Source organism: Bemisia tabaci, chromosome 7, assembly GCF_918797505.1.
Source record: "Bemisia tabaci chromosome 7, PGI_BMITA_v3".
NCBI lineage: Eukaryota > Metazoa > Arthropoda > Insecta > Hemiptera > Aleyrodidae > Bemisia > Bemisia tabaci.
Window position 1 is genome coordinate 30,081,404 of NC_092799.1, and position 18,275 is coordinate 30,099,678.

At 44.9% G+C, this 18,275-nt stretch overlaps 1 protein-coding gene across 10 annotated transcripts in view; it reads left to right on the top strand.

Annotated features, from left to right (window-relative positions):
- Positions 1–18,275, top strand: part of LOC109041486 (pumilio homolog 1) — a 376,227-nt gene that overhangs the window by 210,131 nt on the left and 147,821 nt on the right. The window contains exon 11 of one of the 10 annotated variants that reach the window (XM_072302969.1): positions 7,539–7,592. The exons of the other annotated variants lie outside the window; for them this stretch is intronic. Coding sequence (XP_072159070.1) covers positions 7,539–7,577 — 39 coding nt within the window. The 3' untranslated portion in view covers positions 7,578–7,592. Of the gene's footprint in view, positions 1–7,538; positions 7,593–18,275 lie in introns of those variants that run through there. 10 annotated transcript variants of the gene reach the window in all.

Below are 18,275 nucleotides of genomic sequence, written 5' to 3' on the forward strand. Positions count from 1 at the left end.
TTTCGGACGTTCTTAATCAGGTTAGAAACGAAGCGTCGAGCAATATGCTGCCATGCTAAGGAAGAACGTCTTATGAGCATTCAGATGTTGCCAAACTTTCTTAGACAAATCATGAATTTTCGGGGAAGTTTCTGAGTAGTTTTCTTCCAAATTTTCAGGGACTCAAGTCTGTAAGTTGATCCAAAGGGTCGGAAAATTTCAATGAAATTCATTTATATTCATCCTCAAAAATTGGTATTTTCTGAGAGTAAATTTAGCAACATTTAAATGTTTATACGACGTTTTTCCTCAGCACGGCCGTATGCACAGTAGCACTTTGTTTCCGAGTTGATTTTGGAAAGTTGCAATGATTTCTCCAGGTTTCTGTTTGAACCACTGACGAGGAAACAAAAACAGTAGCTTGGATTTAGAGTCCAGACTCTTAAGAACATTGACAAGAAAAAGTAATCTTGATTCTATCCGACTTTTCCTTGAATCGAAGAGCCGAGCCTCTTGATTTAGGCGGATTTCCTATTGATTCAAGCTGAAAGTCCGATTGAATCAAGAGTATTTTTTCTTGTCAATGTTTATAAGATTCTGGACTGCAGATCCAAGCCACTTTTTTCCAGTGAAATATCTTTTGCGATGCTGTATTACCCTATCGAGTGCTCCATTGCAACTTCATCCAGACTTCACCGCCTCAATTCGTTTCCATTCTCATTCGGACGAAGCTCATTTCGCACGGATACGGCAACGTGAAACGGATTCCGGCTTGACCGGAAGTTCACGTATCGCCGTCACCGGAACCCTCTCACCCCCGCAGCTCCACTCGTAATCGCGGTTATCTCGCACGATGCTTTGCCCCCCCCCCCCCCACTATTTTTACATGATTCCTGTCGATTTTTCCTGTTTATTTCTCTCCCCTACCCCTTCCCCATTTTCCGCGCGGCGAGTGGTTGAATATCGGAGCTTTACGCCTGATATGATATAACCGCAGTGTTGTCACGTGTATTAGTATCGCTGCTTACTCGTTTCGACTCTGTGGTGGAGCCCCGATGAAGTGGACCATATTTTGCAATGAAGAACGGGTTATCGTTAAGACCCCCTATCTGCATAGGGAAACGGATGGGCATCGTGTTGTTTCTGAAAATGAGCTGGAAGTACCTAGTATTTTCTCTTATAAAAGTGCCTAATTGTATACTATACTGCCGGACTAACGATAAACGTTGTATGAGCCTTCAGCAGTTGTCAAATTTCCCTTGGCAAAATACGGATTTCCGAGAAAATGCGAAATTATTTTTCCTTCAAATTTTGAGAGAATTTTTATCTTACTCTGACTTCAAGTGTCTAGAAATTTCAAAGAAAAATATTCCCAACTTTCCTCAAGAAATCGAAATTTTTTGATTGAAAGTTTGGCTGAGTCAAATGTTTACACGGCTTTTTTCCTGAGTATGGCAGTATATAGTCCAGCTGTTAAACCGTGCGCCTTTCGTCCGGTGGACGGCCTCGGAGTCGTAAGCTTTAAAATTGGAAAACTTTCGTCGCGAAATAAGTAAACTTTTACGAACATCCTCGGGCTGAGAATGTGTTTGTCACCTTCATCTCACCAGGATCCAGCTTATTATACACTTGAATTAGGGTCGATTACTCGCTGACAAACACCCCCCCCCCCCCTCCAGCGTTAATTTTTATTCGTTCCTTCCCGTTTCAGAGTAACTCCGTGATTAAAATCGGATTACTTCATTTACATCACCGTCGCCAATTTGCTAGCTCTGCATCCTTGTTTTTGCTTCATCTCGCATACTACGTTAAAATACTTGGATTTTTTTTTTTGACAAACCACTGAAGGCTAAAGTGCAAGCGGAATAGTCTTCGTGATTTTCGGGCAAACTTGCGAATCACGACACCGGCGAATTTTCATTCGTTGCGCCACACAGTTTCAGCTTGTTTCTTAGCCGGATCAGGATACTTCAATATTCACGGCCGACTGTCCGATTTTTTGGCTAAATGCCCGAATCTATGATAAAACGTGTCAATTTTCTCAATTTTCTAAAGTTTTGAGAGGGAGAAAAGAAATCGTCATAATATTTGAAAATTTCCTGTTGACCGAAAATTTTCTTCCCGTTTACTGCAATCATAGGATCGGGAGATCGAGCATTTTCTGCGTCCCTCCTTGAAACTATTTCTTATCATCCCTTGGTCTCTCAAATTCAGACAATTTTCTCTCATATATTCTAGGGAGACCTGAAAACTCTGAGGACTTCAGTTCTTGATTTCCTCGGCCACCCTCTGTATTTACATGGGAATTCGTATTTCATCGGAAGGAGTCGGGTTGCGTTAGAACGTACGTATAACGGTTTTCGTTAACAGGGCAAACACTGCTGTGTCTCCAAAGAAAAATACCCCGGTGCAGATCATAGCTGGGTTCAAGAACCGACGGCGCTCGTGGTCTGAGCTCTGGGTGCGGTTTCAATCGCTGCAGGAAATACAGAGAAAATGAAACGTGTGCCACTTTCCGCGAATCCGCTGAGCTTGGCGTTTGATTCTATTTTCCCTCTTTTCCCCGCTTTGTATAGAGCTTCCTCTTTGTTGCATGTATACTTTTTGTCCCACCATTGTCGTGTACGCCCGACTCGGCGAGACTAGGCTGTAGACGTTGTATTCCTCGGCCGATTTCGGCTCTCTTCAAGTTTTAGTCCGGCTCGCTGCACGAAATTTTCCATTCGGATTTCGCCGGGCACTCTTTCAAGTTTTTATTCATTCTCATCCCTGGATGTATAGTGAAACACATCCGCAGCTCGAGAAATTGTATGTCCTCTACGGTTAGATATTGGTTTCAAAATCGGTGTGTTGCAATTTTTAGCTAGAGCGAAAAGGAAAAGTCGCGTCCGCTGGAGAATGGCCCCAAAAATTAATACATTATCAAGTTGCCTGCTTCGAAAATTCTACCACATATTTCGATACTTTTTTTTTAAAATAGACAAGTAGCCATCACCTGCGGGGCAGAGACTCGGAAAATGTTCTTAGTTTGAATGAAATTTCTACTAAAGTTCTCAGATTTGAAATGCGGGAGAGGCAATGTCCCTGCTCAATTTTATGGAACAGCTGGCTTCGTCGGTATGACCAAGTAAATATTGGAACGAAAAAAGTGTCTCAGTAGTGGTTTAATGAATGTTAAATAAATTTCCAATTAACTTGAATTTACTTGTTAAGCTTCAGCTTCGAGCGACAAAACTTTTCCCCTCTTTTCTTTCTGTGGCGCCTCGGAGTTTCTGAAAATTTAAAAAAGATTGGTTGAAATTTCACGCCTGAGCACCAAAGCGGAAATCGGTTTACAGAGAAGTTCAAGGGATCGTGTCGCGATCTTTACTCCGCGTTTTGAACTCGAATACAGATCAGCCCAGAATAGCGTTGAATCGCAACCATAACGACCAGAAATCTCCTTAGATAATTGAATCTAACGGCTCTTAATGACTTTCTGCTCGTTCGTTATCAAATATTTCGTCCCTAAATGCAGTCGGAGTTGAAACTCATCGCTATTACTAGCGCTCAGAGAACTGCATCTTGCAGGAAGGAAGGGTTAAGTAACGTGCATTTTGTGGAAACGAAATACCAGCATTCTAATCCGGCAGAGATTTTGTAACTTCTTGTATTGTGCGTTTATAGCCGGAAGATAACATCGGATGTTTCTATTCACACTCCAAACAAAATCGTCCTGTAAATATTATTTATTGATCCGCTTTTTGTTGATGTATTCGCACGAGCGAAAAAGTCACGCAATCCCATTGTCAGTTCAACTGTAGTGTTTCTCGGTGTTTTTTGCATCGTACACCCCAGGCATCAGAATTTTTAACCAAATTTATTAATTCTCGGCTAAAAATTCCTCGCTGCCGAGTCGGAACGCGCCAACGGAACAACAGCTCTCGGATCAAAGCAACCCCATTAAAACGGCGGAGCCCCGAAACAAACCGTCGAAAACCGTCGTAAATTTGCAGCCTCGTAACGCGAACATGTAAAGGCGGCGGGCGGAGGGATTTTTCTCTAATCCATCGCGGTATTTTCACGCTCGCACCGCGCGGGGGTAAACGGGAAAATAGTGGGGAAAAGCCGCCCCCCCCCGCCCTACCCCGCGGCCCGCGGAGCATTTTTGAATCAAATGCTCGGGCTCATTTTTACGCGTATTTATTCGACTATGTTTGCTCGGCTGGTCCCAATTACGTGACAAATGCAACCCCCCGTTCCGACCCCCCGGTCCGGCGCCCGTCAATTGACGTGCGACGCGGGATCCCGGCGTTGCCACGCTGACGATGATCGTCCGTGAGGCTCGAGTAGGGTAGGAACTCAGAAAAAATTTAGATATTTTAAGAAAAATCTCGCGGTGATGGCTTGATTCCACACGGAGAAAAAAACTTCGTGCGTGGGACCCGAAGTTGAGGTCATATGGATCTCTGAAGTTTTCGGATCACGTATCTAAAAACTTGAGGTCCAGCTGCCGAAGTTCGGGTCAGACATCTGAAGTACTTCGATACATACCGAAGGGTTCGGGTCACACATCTGAAGTACTCCGGTACATACCGAAGTGCCTCGATGTCTGATCCGAACTTCGGCAGCTCGACCTGCTCAAGTTTTCGGATGCGTGATCAGAAAACTTCAGAGATCCATATGACCTCAACTTCGGGTCCCATGCACGAAGTTGTTTTCTCCGTGCAGGAGCGGGGTATGCAACCTGTACCAAAAAATACCTAACGACACAAAAGCGTTAGTTGTAAATTCATGGTGGTGCCTGTAACATAGCGAACCTTTTACGCCAAGAAGTCTCGTGAAAATCCACGAAAATTCATTTGGTGCAGTTTTGCATCCCTGGTGATTGGTGAGGTGCTATGTGGTGCCGGGGGGGGGGGGGGGGGGGTTCCGAAAAGCGCACGAATCGAACGTGATTCCGTTTCGCTTGGCGATCCGCCGCCATTTTTTGTTTTGTTTGCATTAAACTGAGCATGTTTAACGCGATCCGCCCGCTGAAGCCAGCACACTCGACGATCCGGGGAAACGGGTGGAAGTGCAATTTTGATTTGATAATAACTCCACTCCTCAGTCCTCACTCACTGAATCGTTAAATGAAAAAAGTAAAAGTTCGATTGCGGAACAAGTTTTGAAAGTCTGCTCGCACGGGGAGAAAAACGAAGCAAAAACTCATTCGTACTACTAGAAATTTCATATGATTTGAGCGTTCCTCCATTGCTGTTGCAGCTCTAAATTGAGGGAAGTAGACGATTCGTTTAGATTCTTTCGGGAAACTTTTCGGAAATATACTGAAGGGTATGTTTCTGAAAAGTCAACCCTACGTAACTCAAGAGGGGGGGGGGGGGCGGCTCCGATCATGCAACTTTCCCACCCCTGCGTCTGCCTCAGCTCTCGGTGACGTCATCCACAAACCTCGAGGTAGGTTAGCCTAGTCGAGTTAGCTTCCCCTAGCGGCGCCTGTACAGGATATCGAGGATATCAGCACTATTCGTCGCCCTCGTGACATAAGGGCGTAACTACACTGGGCGATGAACCCTGTCGTCCATATAAATCAATGCATTCCCGGGCTCATCTCTAGGTGTAGTTACGCCCTTATGTCAGCCAAGCGACTTATTACTCCATCGAACGATTTTCAGGGAAGATGCTCGGCCCGGAATCAGGGCTCGGCCGTCAAGCCGCCTCCCCGGGTCGGTGCATAAAACGGAGATTTTGTCGAGGCGATGCAGCGGAGTCGGTCTCCTTTACGGTCGCCCGCGCGTCACCGGAGCTCAAAGGCGCTCTCTGTGCGCTCTCGTCGCACTTATCGGACCCTCGGAGCGTGTTATCACGCTCAAATCACTCTCATTACGGGCTCCGCGGGCTCGGGCTCGGATCAGGGCTCGGCAGATGTTTCCACCGACGGCGGCGGGCGACGGACGCGGACCGTGTAATTTCCCCAAGGCCGCCTCGCATGCGGGATAAGTTACACTTGTTCGCTCGTGAGGAGGCGTGCAAACAAGTGACGTCCGCCTTTTCCAAGACTCACAACCCCGGCTGGGAGCGGAAACTTTCGGAGGCGCGGGTCGGACTCCGGGCGGTCGCGGCCCGGGGAACCGCCGAAAGTCGCGGAAAAACGGGGCTGTACTATCATTCCCGTAAATTTTCCGCCCGAGAGTTTTTACCACATTCACTGAAAAAAAAAACACATTGGATCTAGAGTCCAGACTCTAGAAAACATTGACAAGAAAAAGGACTCTTGATTTAATCAGATTTAAGCCTAAGTCAAAAGGAAATCCGCTCATATTCAGAGGCTTGGTTCTTGATTTAAGCTTAAATCTGATTGAATCAAGAGTATTTTTTCTTGTCGATGTTTTTAAGAGTCTGGACTCTAGATCCAATGTGTTTTTTTTTCCAGTGTACATTTATTTTTCTCCTAAGAATCGAAAAAGTCCGAGAAATTCTGGTGTTTCTCGTGAACAAAATGTCGTTTGCGGGGTGGCTACAGTTAAGGAAAACCGGAAAATGTCAGGTAATTTTCAGAAGTTAGGGAAAATCTGGAAATATCGGGTGAAATGATGAAAGTGTCAAGGGAAAAATTGTTAATTCACCGTTATTTGCTTTTTATAACGGGTTTGAAGTTCTGAACAACATTTTTTACCTGAAAATTATGTCAAATTTTGTCTTTTTAAGTATCTGGCATATCTTTGATTGTTAGGGAATTTTACTCAGATGTTCCGGGAAAATATCGGGGAATTTAATCTTCTAATTCCTGTGGCAATCCTGAATATAACGTATGGCAACGCAACGCAGGGGTCGATAAAGTTCCCGCGCTCCACGATTTCGCGCGAGCCAAAAAAGTTCTTCCACAAAAACTAAGTGCGTAGGATTTTTCGGTCGAAATCGGAACCCCCCATCAAATTTTTGGAGACAGTTATTATGGGATAATATCAGTGTGAAGTCGGCGCACTTTTTAGTTATCCTAGAGTGGGTCATTCTTACTCCGATTTTTCATTTTGTTATTTTTAAATGACTAGCCGCACCGGTACCCCCCGCCGCATTGTTCTGCCAACAGACTGCACACACGTTGTATTTTATTAATGATGAAAGTTCCCAAGTCATTTCCTCGCACAAATCAAAATCCGAGAGCTCTCGTCGTGTGAAAGCTGAAAACTTCAGTCTACCCTTCGCCGCCCATCAAAACTTCAGACACGGATGATGATGTGAAAGTTGAAGTAATTTTCCGCTCATGCATGTGAGATGAAGGCGAGGCCTACACACGATCCTGCAGCGCGCGATTAAATTGAAGGAGAGCTCTTATTGCCTAGAATGAAGGAGGGTGTAAATGCCTCTTCAATTAAGCCTTCCGAACGGAACAAGGCTGTGCGGATCTCAACTCATACATTTTGTCTAGGTCTTTTTTGCGGTCCCACTCCAACTGTCAACGATTTATTATTCCATGAATTTTATGAAATGCTGGAGCTTTTTCGCCTCTCCGACTTTTAGTGTGTGTTTCATTCATCTTTCAGTTGAGTAATTTTCTTTCTCTTTTTCTGTTTCAGGTAAGAAAATCAAAAATCTTGGTCCGCTCCATCTTGTGAACGTAATATCGGGTTGTGAGTATCAGAATTCATTATTTTTGAGACGTAAACGAGAAGCTAACGAAAATCCACCGTCTACAGCACTCCCGGGGGTAAGAGGGGGAGGGGGTTAAAAGTTTTGTCGCTCTCACGTTTGTTCGGTATATTCAGGTGATGTTTTCACCCGGAAATTTTCGCGAGGATTTATTGGGCGACGCGCGAAGTTCTTTAAAAACGCACCCGAATGGCATCTCGCTTATTCTGGTTCTGAAGTTTTATTTTTATATTAAAATTCCCACATTTTATCGCTAGCTTTCAGCCGCTGCGTCAACTTCTTAACCACCACTCCCTCTTACCCCCTAGCCGTCCCATACCTCCCGTTCGGTTCAACTCTGTTGAATATCGTTTTACTTTTGCATCGGTAAATAGGAGAATTTTTTGAGGATTCTGTCGGAATTTAGCGCGGGAAGAGAATGGTTCTTTGAAAGGGTAACACGAAATGGAGCCCCCCCTCCCCCGTATTATTCCCTCTCGCTGAGTTTGCCCCCCGAGTGCTCCAATTTCGAACAGAAGAAGATGCAAAGCGTGAAGACTCTGCGGCAGTAATAATGCTGCTGTATGCTTGCTTATGCTTAAGCTAGTTCATGTGAGACAAAGCTGCCTTGCACTTCCGGTTGCTGAAATGCAATTAACTCGAGCTCATCTGTGCAGAACGCGCCGTTCGCGTTGGTCGCTCTCTTTATGATCTTACGTTTTGGCGGAGCGTTAACTGTTCTGCCATACGTTCTCCACTCTGAAATATCGAACGGAAGACCCCTGACGCCAGCCAATGTTCGACCCGAAAGTTAGGAGTTCTTTGCTCTGTATCTATTCAGCTATTTTTACTCCTACACGGAGATAAGGTAAAAGAACGTCATGCTCGGTTCAAAAACGAAATATATCGGGCGGCACCATCTCTCCGTGCCTACGTCATTTTTCCAGCAGACAATTCTCATGTTGATTTTATTTTACCTGTTTCTTTTTTACCCGAACGTCACAGTCAAATAAAATGTAAAATCAAAGCAAGTTTAAAAAAACGGCATACATGAGAATTATGCCTGTTGCTTTCTTACTTTTCTTCTAGATGGAGGGGGGCGGGGGGCTTTAGTAAGCCGTGAGTAGTGGCAGTTAAGAAAAACTTTGAGAAGACCAGGGAAAAAACTTCGGAAGTTGGAAGGGGCTCGAAAACTGTTTTCATGTTTGGAAAAAGCTGTACTGCGAGTGAGGCTCACATTTCTAAAAATATAGTAGTGAGGATTATTTTTGGTTTTGTTTTTAAATCAGGCAAATTCCAGAAGTGTCCGTAGATTAGTCAGTATAAATGATTATGAAAGTCAGGAGATGTTTGAGTTCAGTCCTTCGCTACTCCTAAGTTCTCGGGTATTATGAGCGCTCCCGAGTTCCGAGCAAAAGTTAAAACACACTCATTGTCAGTTTATGGTTAGGGGGACCGCCTTGCCATGGTAAGGAAGAACGCCGTATGAACATTCGAAAGTTGCCAAATTCCCTTTGATGAAATGTTCATAAATGAGGAAAGTTACGAAGATTTTTCCTTGAAATTTTCAGGAACTTTAGATCAAAATACGAAGAATATTCCCTGAAAAATTGGAAGAAAAATATTCATAAGTTTACCAGGAAATTCGTATTTCATCAAAGAAAATTTGGCAACGCCTAATGGCTCGTACGGCGTTTTCCCTTAGCACGGCGGTGTAGCTCGCCACGCGAAACCGGGTTAGGGCTCCCAAACGACCATCCCGCTTGAGGTTTCCATTAGTAACCGTGCCGCGCCGTTTGTAAAACCCCATGCATACGAGAGGGTTACAAAACTGGGAAGAATAAACGGAACGACTGCCGGCGAGGGGGTATCTCCGGTTTCACACTCGGTTTCGCTGCCTCATTTGCATGGAACGGCGTGTAAACACTCGTGTAAACTTAGAATGTAATGCGAGAAAAGGCCCGAGACGCGGGTCGCCGGGGGGCGCATCGCCCCCCCCCCCCCGGCCCCCCCTCGGAAACTCGCGAGAAAAACAAAAGGCCCGCGGGGGCCGCGCCGCTTCAAATTTTGTCACCGCTCTGCGCCCCGTCATCGCATCTCGTTTCGTCCCGCCGGTTCGTGACAGCCTCGGTTTTTCTGAAAACTTCGGGATCGGACTCGAGGCCGGAGAATGGTATTCTAGATTTATTGCATCTTCTCGTTCCCTCTTGTTTCCGGAGATATGGAGAGGCAAATTTTCTGATCGATATCAACATAGGTCATCGCTCAATTCAGTGTGGCTTTAGTGAAAGAAAATTTGGAAAACCGCCAAAAAAAGACAGGGTTAAAGGCAAACTGACCGAAAAGAGAGGAATAAAGTTGTTTTTACGTATTTTTTACGTGTTGAGGTCGAAGAGGATTCCAAATTTTTCGTAGGAGGGGTCTAAAAATTAGTCACGGAAAATTTGGAAAATTGAGGCAAAAACAAGAAAAACCGGTTTATTCGTTTTGTTGAACATACGCTGGGGGGAAAAAACACATAGGATCTAGAATCCAGACTATTAAAAATATCGACAAGAAAAAATACTCTTGATTCAGTCAGATTTAAGCTTAAATCAAGAACCAAGCCTCTTAATTGAGCGGATTTCCTTTGATTTAAGCTTAAATCTGATTGAATAAGATTCTTTTTTCTTGTCAATGTTCTTCACTAGAGTCGGACTCTAGAATTAGAGTGTAACTTTTGTTCAGTGCACCTTTGAATCAGAAAATTTACTAGTCAATGTTCAGAGCGCAATTAAAGATCAATATGATTGATTATATCAGAGAAACAATTAAAGCACGACGATGGTCTTCGACTATCACCAATAGAGATTGGCGCTTCCGTGATTCGGAAAATAATCTGTTCAATTCTGATTTGCGTCTTCGAGATGTCAGAGGCTCCACCTTCGCACCTGCTCCGAAGAACAAACGGATCCGAGGATCCGGGGCTAAGTCGATCCGGCGGCGGCCTAATCTCCGGCCTAATCCGTTTTTACGACTCGGGATCGGAACCGTCATGAATTATCGCCGCTGGCACATGATTTAGACCGGCGCGGTCGCTCGCGATGCCCGAATTTCGGACCGGAGGAATCCGAGCCGATTAACGACTAGCTGGGGGGGGGGGGGGGGGGGGGCGTTCTTAAAATACAGCCGTCAAAGTTGAGGCTGCGAAAGCGGATCGGACGAGAGTCGTCAGGGGTGCCGCGCGGGCCGCGCACGGATCTCAGAATTCTCGGCGACGTCTAAGGAATAACATTGTAAGAATATTCAGATGTTGCCTAATTTCTGTCGTAAAACTCGAATATTTTTAATAGTCTAAGTGTAATTTCCTTGATTTAAGTTCAGGGAGCCAGCTACTAGTTGCTCGAACATTTAAATTCAAGTCCAACACCTTTGTTGGACCATTTCCCGAACGTGGATTATCAAAATTTCGTCCGAAAAAAATTTAGCAAGTGAAAAACATTGTCAAACTGTTGATTATATGTAACAGGGCATTCCACAAGAAGAAAAACACCCTAGTGAAGGATCTGAAGGATCTCATGAGGTTACTGTTGCTGCTGATCTGCTGGTTGTGAGCTAGAAAGGTTTAAAAACCGGCTAAATCGGGAAATTTCAAATTTACGAGATATGTATCACCTCTTAATTTCAATTCGTATGAAAACCTTCCTAACGTGGATGGTAAAAATTGGATGGAAAGAAATGTAGCAACCGGAGAATGTTGGTTGTCCCATCGCCAGGCCGAGGGTCGGCTGTCCGGGATGACGTGCGTGAAAGATCGCTGGCGCGGCGACCGCGGTTCCGACGTCGTCGTCGTCGTCGGTCGGACCCGATCGGACGTTGGACGCGCGCGACGCCCAAAGATGCGTCGCATACCTCGACGACCGGAGGTGCAGCGGTGCGGTGGAGGTGGCGTCGTTTTGGCAGGTGAGACCGGTGCACGGGAGGACTGCTGCCCGCGCGACGCCGCGAGCCGATTTATTTTCGACGGCGGCGCGCGCGTCGCGGTGCGGTGTGGCATCCGACCCTTGTTCGGTCCCGCGTCCGTCGCCGAAAATAGGACAGGTGAGAGAGAGCCTTGCGAGAAGGGAAACCTCCGGATCGGATACGTGTGAAAGAAATGCCGGGCCAGGCTGGAGACCGAACTGAAGGTTTCCTCCATATGATCAGAATCTCCGTATCTAGTCACTTGGAGAGAAGATGATTCTTGGTGATCGCAAAATATGAAAAATTACTAGGATTTGAGAATCGGTCTTGAACATGCGGCATAATCTCGTCTACCGTTCCGGGACTATTTTGTTTTTACTTTCTCGCTCCCCTAGGGTAGAGAGAAAGTATTGTCATCCTCCAAGAAAAAAAAAAGAAAAAAAGTTGAAATTTCATCATTTCTAGTTAATTTTGGTGATCCGTTGAAGTTCGGTTCTGGAAAAATATCCGAAACATGATACAGAATCTCTAAGTTTGCTCTTCCATTCTTTTTTTTTTTACCAAGTAAGAAAGGACCCGTCTATTTTCATTGGGAATGTTGTTCCTAGAATCAAGGAAATATCAGGAAATGGAATAACTTCATGAAGTTTTTCCGTGAAGTCCACGGAAATGCTAGATGTTTCCTCTTACTCTGTATCCTCGGTTTTACAAGTTTTCTCTGACCGTCCGGGCGAAGATCACGGAATGATTCACTGGAAATATTGAAAAACGTGAAAATTACGCCCTTTTTTTCTTACCAAAGTCTGTAAATAATTGATCGACTAAGTCGGGGAGTCTAGTTAGTTGACATTTTGGCCACGGAAACTTGGTGTAAGTCATGAAATTTGTCATTCTGAACTCCGAATACTTCCTAGAAGAATGGTCCGGAGGCTGTTCGTTGACCTCTCAATCTGTAAAATTACTCATCGGGCTCCACGACGATTTTCACCAAATAATGTCTCGTATAACTGACTGATCAGCATGTTCAGCTGTCTTTTTCGCTCCGGAAAAGACTTCGCCAATAATTTTGACATCGTCATTTTGGAGAGGTTTCATTCATTATTAAATCTTCGAGAGGTCGGCAGCTCCGTGCAACGAATTTAAATTCCACTCCTCCCTCCATCAACGCAAAAAATTTTCAGATTAAAGTCTCGAGGTGCAGTACTTGCCATCCGTCATTTCCCGGTGCACTCGCCTCCCCCCGCTCCGTCCCCGACCCGAGCGCCATCCGGTGGAAGCGCAATTATTTGCCAAAGCCCCATCCTCGACTCCGACGAAAATTTTGGCCCCGCCCGGGGATTGTGATTAAGTGCGAAGTTCATTTTTGCAAGTGTCATTAAAGTCATTTCGCCCGACGATCGAGAGGAGGAAACGTCGGCAGCGCCTCCGAGTCGACGCACAGTGGATCGAGTCAATTGAAGAGGTCGGACAAGATTTGGAAACTTTCAAAGCTCATAACTCCGTTCATACAGCAATTTGAGATAATAAAAGTGGTTCCTCGGGTTTTCTCGTAAAATTTGCTCCAGAAACACCCCTTAAAGATTTTAATATGACGAATTGGACCGCGTTAAACAGAAAGGAACCAAGCCACATCAGCTATTGCGAAATTTAATCGGGAAATTTAACTTTTTACATGAAAACGGTTGGGCGGATTTTCGTGCAAATTGCAGTGAAAATTCTCTATATTTTGAAGTAAATTCCTAAAAAATTTCAAAGGAATCCGCACAAATGTTCTCTCGTAAAAAATTTAATTGCCCAGTTAAATTTGGCAATAGCTGATGTGGCTTGGTTCCTTTCTGTTAAACTCGGTCCAATTAAACATCAAATTTGTAAGTTTTAGTACAAAAATTCTTGTCCGATCTCTCTAATCGACTCGATCCACTGTGCGGCGAGGGGAGGGGGCGGAGGTACAAGATGCCTCGCTTCAATTCTCGAAATATTAAAGCGACAAGTAGTCTCCGGCGTGCTCGACTTGCGCTTAATGTTCCATCAAACGATGACTTATCGCAACCCTCGTTAACGGTTCTACCCCCCCCCCCCTCCGGTCTCCTCTCCGCGCTAATTTCCAATCGTTCGTGGGGAGGAAGGGGGCTCCGGGTCAATTTTCCGCGGGTCATTAAAAAAAGGCGACACACTTTAGCGGTAAAATTTGAGAAAAACGCTATCTCGTAGTTGGATCGGAGGCGTCGGTATTCGTCCGTAACATCACAGAAATGGCAATATTTCAGCAAATCGTGTGATATTTCTTTGGGTAACATCATGTACACTTTATTTGAGTAATATCATGCAGGGCGGGATTTAGGGGGTGGCCACTTGGGCCGCGGCCCACGACGGCAAATTTTGCAATTTTTTAAATGTAGGTACGAAAAAAATTGGATTCAGAAAAAAATTACAAACGAGAAATTAAAGGCGACAAAATTGCTTATTTCCAGAGAGTAAAGGAAGTTCTAATTTTGTCGTCTTTTGGTGATGAAAGAGACAGTACCTTTAATTAGTCGAGTTAAGAGAGAAACCAAACACGCAATTTGTCCTGGAACGGCGCGGCGCAGAGAGCAATGATGACGAGGACTTCAGATGAAAAAGAGTAGGCCTCGGCGTAGCGGTCGGCATGTATATAACACTTATTAGCGCCTACAAGACTCCATGAATACTTCACGCATTGCGTCAAACTTACTTAGTACGTCAGCAGTGGTAGACGTGAAACGCTCAGCGCCTACAAGACTGCATGAATACTTCATGCATTGCGTCAAACACGACGCGGTCAGCAGCGGTCGACGTGAAACGCACAGCGCCTACAAGACTGCATGAATACTTCACGCATTGCGCATATCATGTTATTCGAGCAATATTCTAAGTCCAAGCAAGGTCCTTTAAGATGAGGAGCCTTTTTTTTTTGTAACGTTTGCAACGGCCTGTTTTGGCAATATGGCAAGGTCTGAAGGCTCATACGGGGGTTTTCTTTACCACGGCAGAGTAAGAGATTGCATAGTCTTTCACAGTTTCGTGATCGCTCTTTCACAGTTTCGTGATCGCTCTAAAGCACTTAGCGTCCACGAGCCGATTGATTCCTCGGAGACTCAGCGTCGAGTGATTTCGGCGCCATCTTAAACTCAAGAAAACGTCAACGAAACAAGGGGAAGAATGAGAAAGTAGGAACTGTTGATTAACTTGACGGAAGAGATTTGTCGAAGGCGTTTTAGTTCCCGAATCGAAGTTAGCATTCCAAGAGGAGCACGACATCTCTGAGCGATGCACGCGTCTCATCTCTCAGCGAAATTCTGGTCAAAATGTATCGTCACAAGCGAGCCAAAAAAAGCTCAGCACGTATGTAACTGTTCGTTCAGTAGAAATCGCATTCTCCAGGGTGTTTACCGCCAGTAATAACTGGGAAAACCGGAAAATATCAGGAAATTCAATGTCACGCGGAAGAATTAGGAAAATCGGTTATGGGTCAGGAAATTCTGAGTGCTTCAAGGATTTTTCAAACATTTGACTCAATCTATGATTTTACAAATAAATATAAATGGTTTTTTGTTTATATGAAATCAGACGAGTGTCGTTTTATTCGCACTAAAAATCAGGAAATTTTATCTAAAATATCCGGAAAAATCAGGAAAGTATCTTGAAAATTCGAAATGAAATTTTCGTAGACACCCTGTTTTTACACTCATTCATGTCTAAAGCTTCATCTTAAGTGTGTTGCCCTCTTTGAAATGGATGGTCTAATTTACTAATCGAATAATAAGGACGGAACTGCACACTGGAAATTCGCTTAAAAATCGGAGTTCCGGATAAATTAATTGGAAGCTCCCAGTTCGACGATAGCAGGGTATGGGTGCTTGATGGAGGGTTCATTCTGGAAACTTTTAATTGAAACCCATAAGTACTCCGCTGGAACTTCAAACGAAAATGAACAACACAGGTCCGCGGCAGCGCTCGCGGTCTTTTTGCGATTCCTCCGCGTCTCTTCTCGTCCTCCTCTTTCGGCGCATCCCGAAATCGAACGGGAAACGGAATTTCAGAATTTTATAATCGCAATTCGCTCTCAAGCAATGTGCTCTATAAGAAATCACGCTGACTTGCAGTCTGGTTCTATGGCTCATCGGAATTAGGCCGTCCGATCGAAAGCTCACCAATTTTTTGCATTATTCAACCTGAAATGTGTAAGAAACGTTCGTAGATGACCGTGCCAAATACATTTTTGAAAATTACCATGGGAAAGCTCAATGACCTAACCTCAAAATTACCTTCATGCCCGTACTCTGCCTATCCAGGTGCTCCAGTTTCCCCCGTATGATTCGACTGCCGTGCGAGAACTTGGAAGCTCGACAGCGGTGGCCGTTGGCGATCCCGTTACGCGATAAAGCGCCGGGGCCGAGGATGGGTGGTTATGGGGGGGGGGGGGGGGGTAAGGGGAACAGGTTCTGCTCCAGAGTGCTCCCGTCGTGCTCCTGTTTGTTTTTAAGCTTGAGTCAGGATGAGCAGCGATCCCGGTCGGACGAACGGACGCCTTGCCCAACCTCCGAGTCGCTTCGTTCATCTTCGGCGACTCCATTCGCTTGCAGACTCGGATCCAAGAGACTTATTTTTGCAGTGAACTGACACAAATGGAAATATTCTTGAAAATTTTGCGGAAAATCAGCACACTTAATTCGAAAAAACCGTGAAAAGTAAAGGGGGAGCTTCGATATTCATACGCGAAGGAAACTTTACACCCTGCTCAATTTTTCCTGTGATAACACTGGTAAAAAAAAACCTCTTGGACCAATGCCGCATTGCATTGACTTAAGATTGCAGTTTCTTGTCGCCGGATTTAAGAGTCTTGAACTCTTGTTTCAAGCGGATTTTGCATTGAAACAAGAGTCTAGACTCTTAAATCCGGCGACAAGAAACTGCACTCTTGAACCAAGAGGTTTTTCTTACCAGTGAACCCCTCGATTATCGCCGAAGCGAGCGACTCGCGAAAACGGCCTTTTCCAGGTAGCGAAACTTGGCAAAGCGAGATGGCGAGTACCGAATCGGAGATCGTAAGTTATCCGAGATTTGGCCGATGGTCCCCAGGGGAGTTATTTGTAATCTGTAGTTCCGCACTCGAGCATCCACTCGCATCCTGTCCCTAAGCGAGCCGGTTCTGACCGGGGCTCGGTTCTCCTCTTTTTCCTCCCCCCCCCCCCCCCCCCCGGCCACATCCTCCCTCGTCCGACCCGGCAGTCATCCTACTTTAACTTTATAGCTTCTCCAACTTTTTTTCCGTGAGATATCGGACCCTCCTCGTTCGGACCCGGGATCGGGAAAATGACGCGATCTCGCCTTTTTAATGAGATCCGTCCGGCACAAACTCTCTCGCCATTTCAATCGTCGTCTGTACTTTTCAGCCTGATGAGTTGTAGCATAGTAATTGTCCGACAGATGTGCACATCAAGACTGGCTCTTTACCGTACGATGGGGCACAGTATTTTGTACTTATCATCGTGTGCAATGAACTTTAGTTTAGCATCGTGCCCGGCCGTTCAACTGTGTTCGGTGTCCCCCACCCCCTCAATATTGTTACATACTTCCTCAAATCAGTGTGGAGCCACAGTGCCCAATGGAATGGATTTTTTTTTTCATTTGGGCATTTTGAAGAAAGTCGAGAGAGGTGAGGTAGGGGAAGAGCATCTACGAAGCTTCGCTATCCCATTTCCTGTCCGTCCGAAGAGGTTTTGATGTAATTTACCGAAACCGGTTCAGCGATTTCGGCCGCACCGTACCATCTCGATCCTCGGGAGAGAGGAAGGACGGAGAACCGGTATTGCGATCCTCGGTTTGCGGGTCAAATTCAGCGGGTTGAAAAATTCCTGGCGTTGAGACCTCGTCCCCGACAGAATAATCGGAGGTATCCGTTAATCAATCGATCGTTTATCTTCGATCTCTCCGTGTTTTCCTTGGCTCAGAATATCATCTTCGAAACCCAACTGAAATTGTGGGATTGCAATTCTTGACTGAAGTGCCGATCTACAGAATTTACACCTCTTCCCTCCTCCTATATCGAATACTCGGCATGTAGCGATTGAAGGAGCCCAGGGAACATCATAATGCTGCCGCGCTAAGGAAGAATGCCGTATAAACATTCGAGAGTTGCTAACTTTTCTTCGATAAAATGTTTTATGAATATATTCTCATGAAATCTTCGGATGGCGTGGATCTAATCACGAAGGAAATTCACCGAAAAATTGAACGTAAAATATTCACAAGTTTTCCTCGAAATTCATATCCAATCAAAGGAAATTTGGCAGCTTAAAAAGGTTCATACGACGTATTTCCTTAGCACGCACTGGGAAAAAAAAAAAAAAAAAAAAAAAAAAAAAAAAAAAAAAAAAAACACTTTGGATCTAGAGTCCAGACTCTTAAAAACATCCACAAGAAAAAAAAACTCTTGATTCAATCAGAATCTAGCTTAAATCAAGAACCAAGCCCCTTAATTTAAGCGGATTTCGTTTTGATTCAAGCAAAAATCCGATTGAATCAAGAGTATTTTTTCTTGTCAATGTTTTCAAGAGTCTGGACTCTAGCTCCAATGTGTTTTTTTTTCCTGTGCGACAGAATGCCCCTTTTAAATTTCCTCCGCTGAAAGCCAGTCAACGGCGAGCACTGCACACGGGCGAGTCATTGAGGGACCTAAAATAACACATGCACCTTTCAACTTCACGCCTCGTGATAGCATC